At 33.2% G+C, this 1,391-nt stretch overlaps 1 protein-coding gene across 1 annotated transcript in view; it reads right to left on the minus strand.

Annotated features, from left to right (window-relative positions):
- Positions 1-288: 288 nt before the first annotated feature.
- Positions 289-1,391, minus strand: part of BRWD3 (bromodomain and WD repeat domain containing 3) — a gene marked incomplete at both ends in the record, with an annotated part of 145,811 nt that continues 144,708 nt past the window's right edge. Inside the window, 2 exon segments of the mRNA XM_077779436.1 lie at positions 289-415; positions 782-945. Of these exon segments, the coding sequence (XP_077635562.1) occupies positions 289-415; positions 782-945 (291 nt within the window).

Genomic DNA, 1,391 nt, shown 5'->3' on the forward strand with positions numbered 1-1,391 from the left:
GAGAATCCCAATTAGGCTCTGTGCTGTCAGCGTAGAGCCCTGTGACTCATGAACTGCAGATCATGACCCAAGCTGAAATCAAGAGTTGGACACTTAACTGACTCAGTCACTCAGATGCCCCTACAGAATTTTAAAACTAAGAGATTTTAAAATTAATCCAGTCTTAACACTTCCATTTTAAAAATGAAGAAATTGAATCCTAATGGACTAATGTCTTANCACCCAGGCGCCCCCCCCCTTTTTTTAAAATCTCTTCTAAATTCTTAGTATCAGTATTAAACTAAATACAGAACACCAAAAACAATAGACATATTTACCAGGAGACGAGAAAGGAGAGCTAGTCCTGGCATAAGACACTGAGGTATTCTGGTCATTTTTAGGCTGCAACTTCATTTGTTTCTGTTTCCCTTTTGGACTACAATTAAAAATATAGAACAATGAACATTTTTTTCTATTAGCGATATATGAAGATAGACAGTATGATACAAAATGCTTAAGCTGACCAAAGAAATGCCCTATAATTTAAGTGAAATGTTTCAAATTGGTAATATGACAAAGTTAAATTTCAATCATTAAAATAAAAAATATCAGCTTTTGGCAAAAGTAAAACCCACACAAAGAAAGCTTTGGGTTACCAATTCCAACTTTACACAAGTCAAAGAGTTCGTAAAAAAATCGTTTGGATCTTTGGATCTTCTCAACCTATTCAATAAACTTCAAGAGATGAGGTAATACACACAAATGCCTTGAAAACATAAAATGCTACATCAGTGTAATATACCTAGGAGCTCTGCTACTAGACAACGAACTGCTGCTGCTTCTTAGACGTTTCCTGTACCGTGGCCTTCTCCTCTTCTGACTCTGGATTCCTGACTTATATTCAGAGATGATATTTTTAATATGATTTTCAAATAAGGCAGATAATCGCAGTGTCATGCTATAGATCTGAAAGGTAGAAACCAACTACTTTAATGATATAAAAATAAAGAGCATAAACATGGCTGGGCCAATATCAGCATTATCCTTTCAGACAAAATGTATGTGCTATTTCATACTCTTCCTAAAAATTTAAAATAAGATATCATTTTCACCTAAAACTTAACAAAGATTTTTAAAAGATTATATCCAACGTTAAGAAGGGTAGAAAAAAGATTCTCACACACTGCCAGTGAGGATTTTAATTGGAACAACATTCTAAAACAGCAATTTGCATTATATAACCAAAATTAAATATACCTATCCTTACACTAACAATTTTGCTTCTGGGAATTTATTCTAAGTAAATACCAGTGAATTGCACACACAAAATAATTATGTTCAGGGATGTTAAAAATGAAAGCCACAGCATTATTCATATAAAGTTAAAAACTAGAAACCATCTAAATCTCTAG

Source organism: Crocuta crocuta, unplaced genomic scaffold (assembly GCF_008692635.1).
Source record: "Crocuta crocuta isolate KB4526 unplaced genomic scaffold, BGI_CrCroc_1.0 scaffold2236, whole genome shotgun sequence".
In the NCBI taxonomy this organism is placed as follows: Eukaryota; Metazoa; Chordata; class Mammalia; order Carnivora; family Hyaenidae; genus Crocuta; species Crocuta crocuta.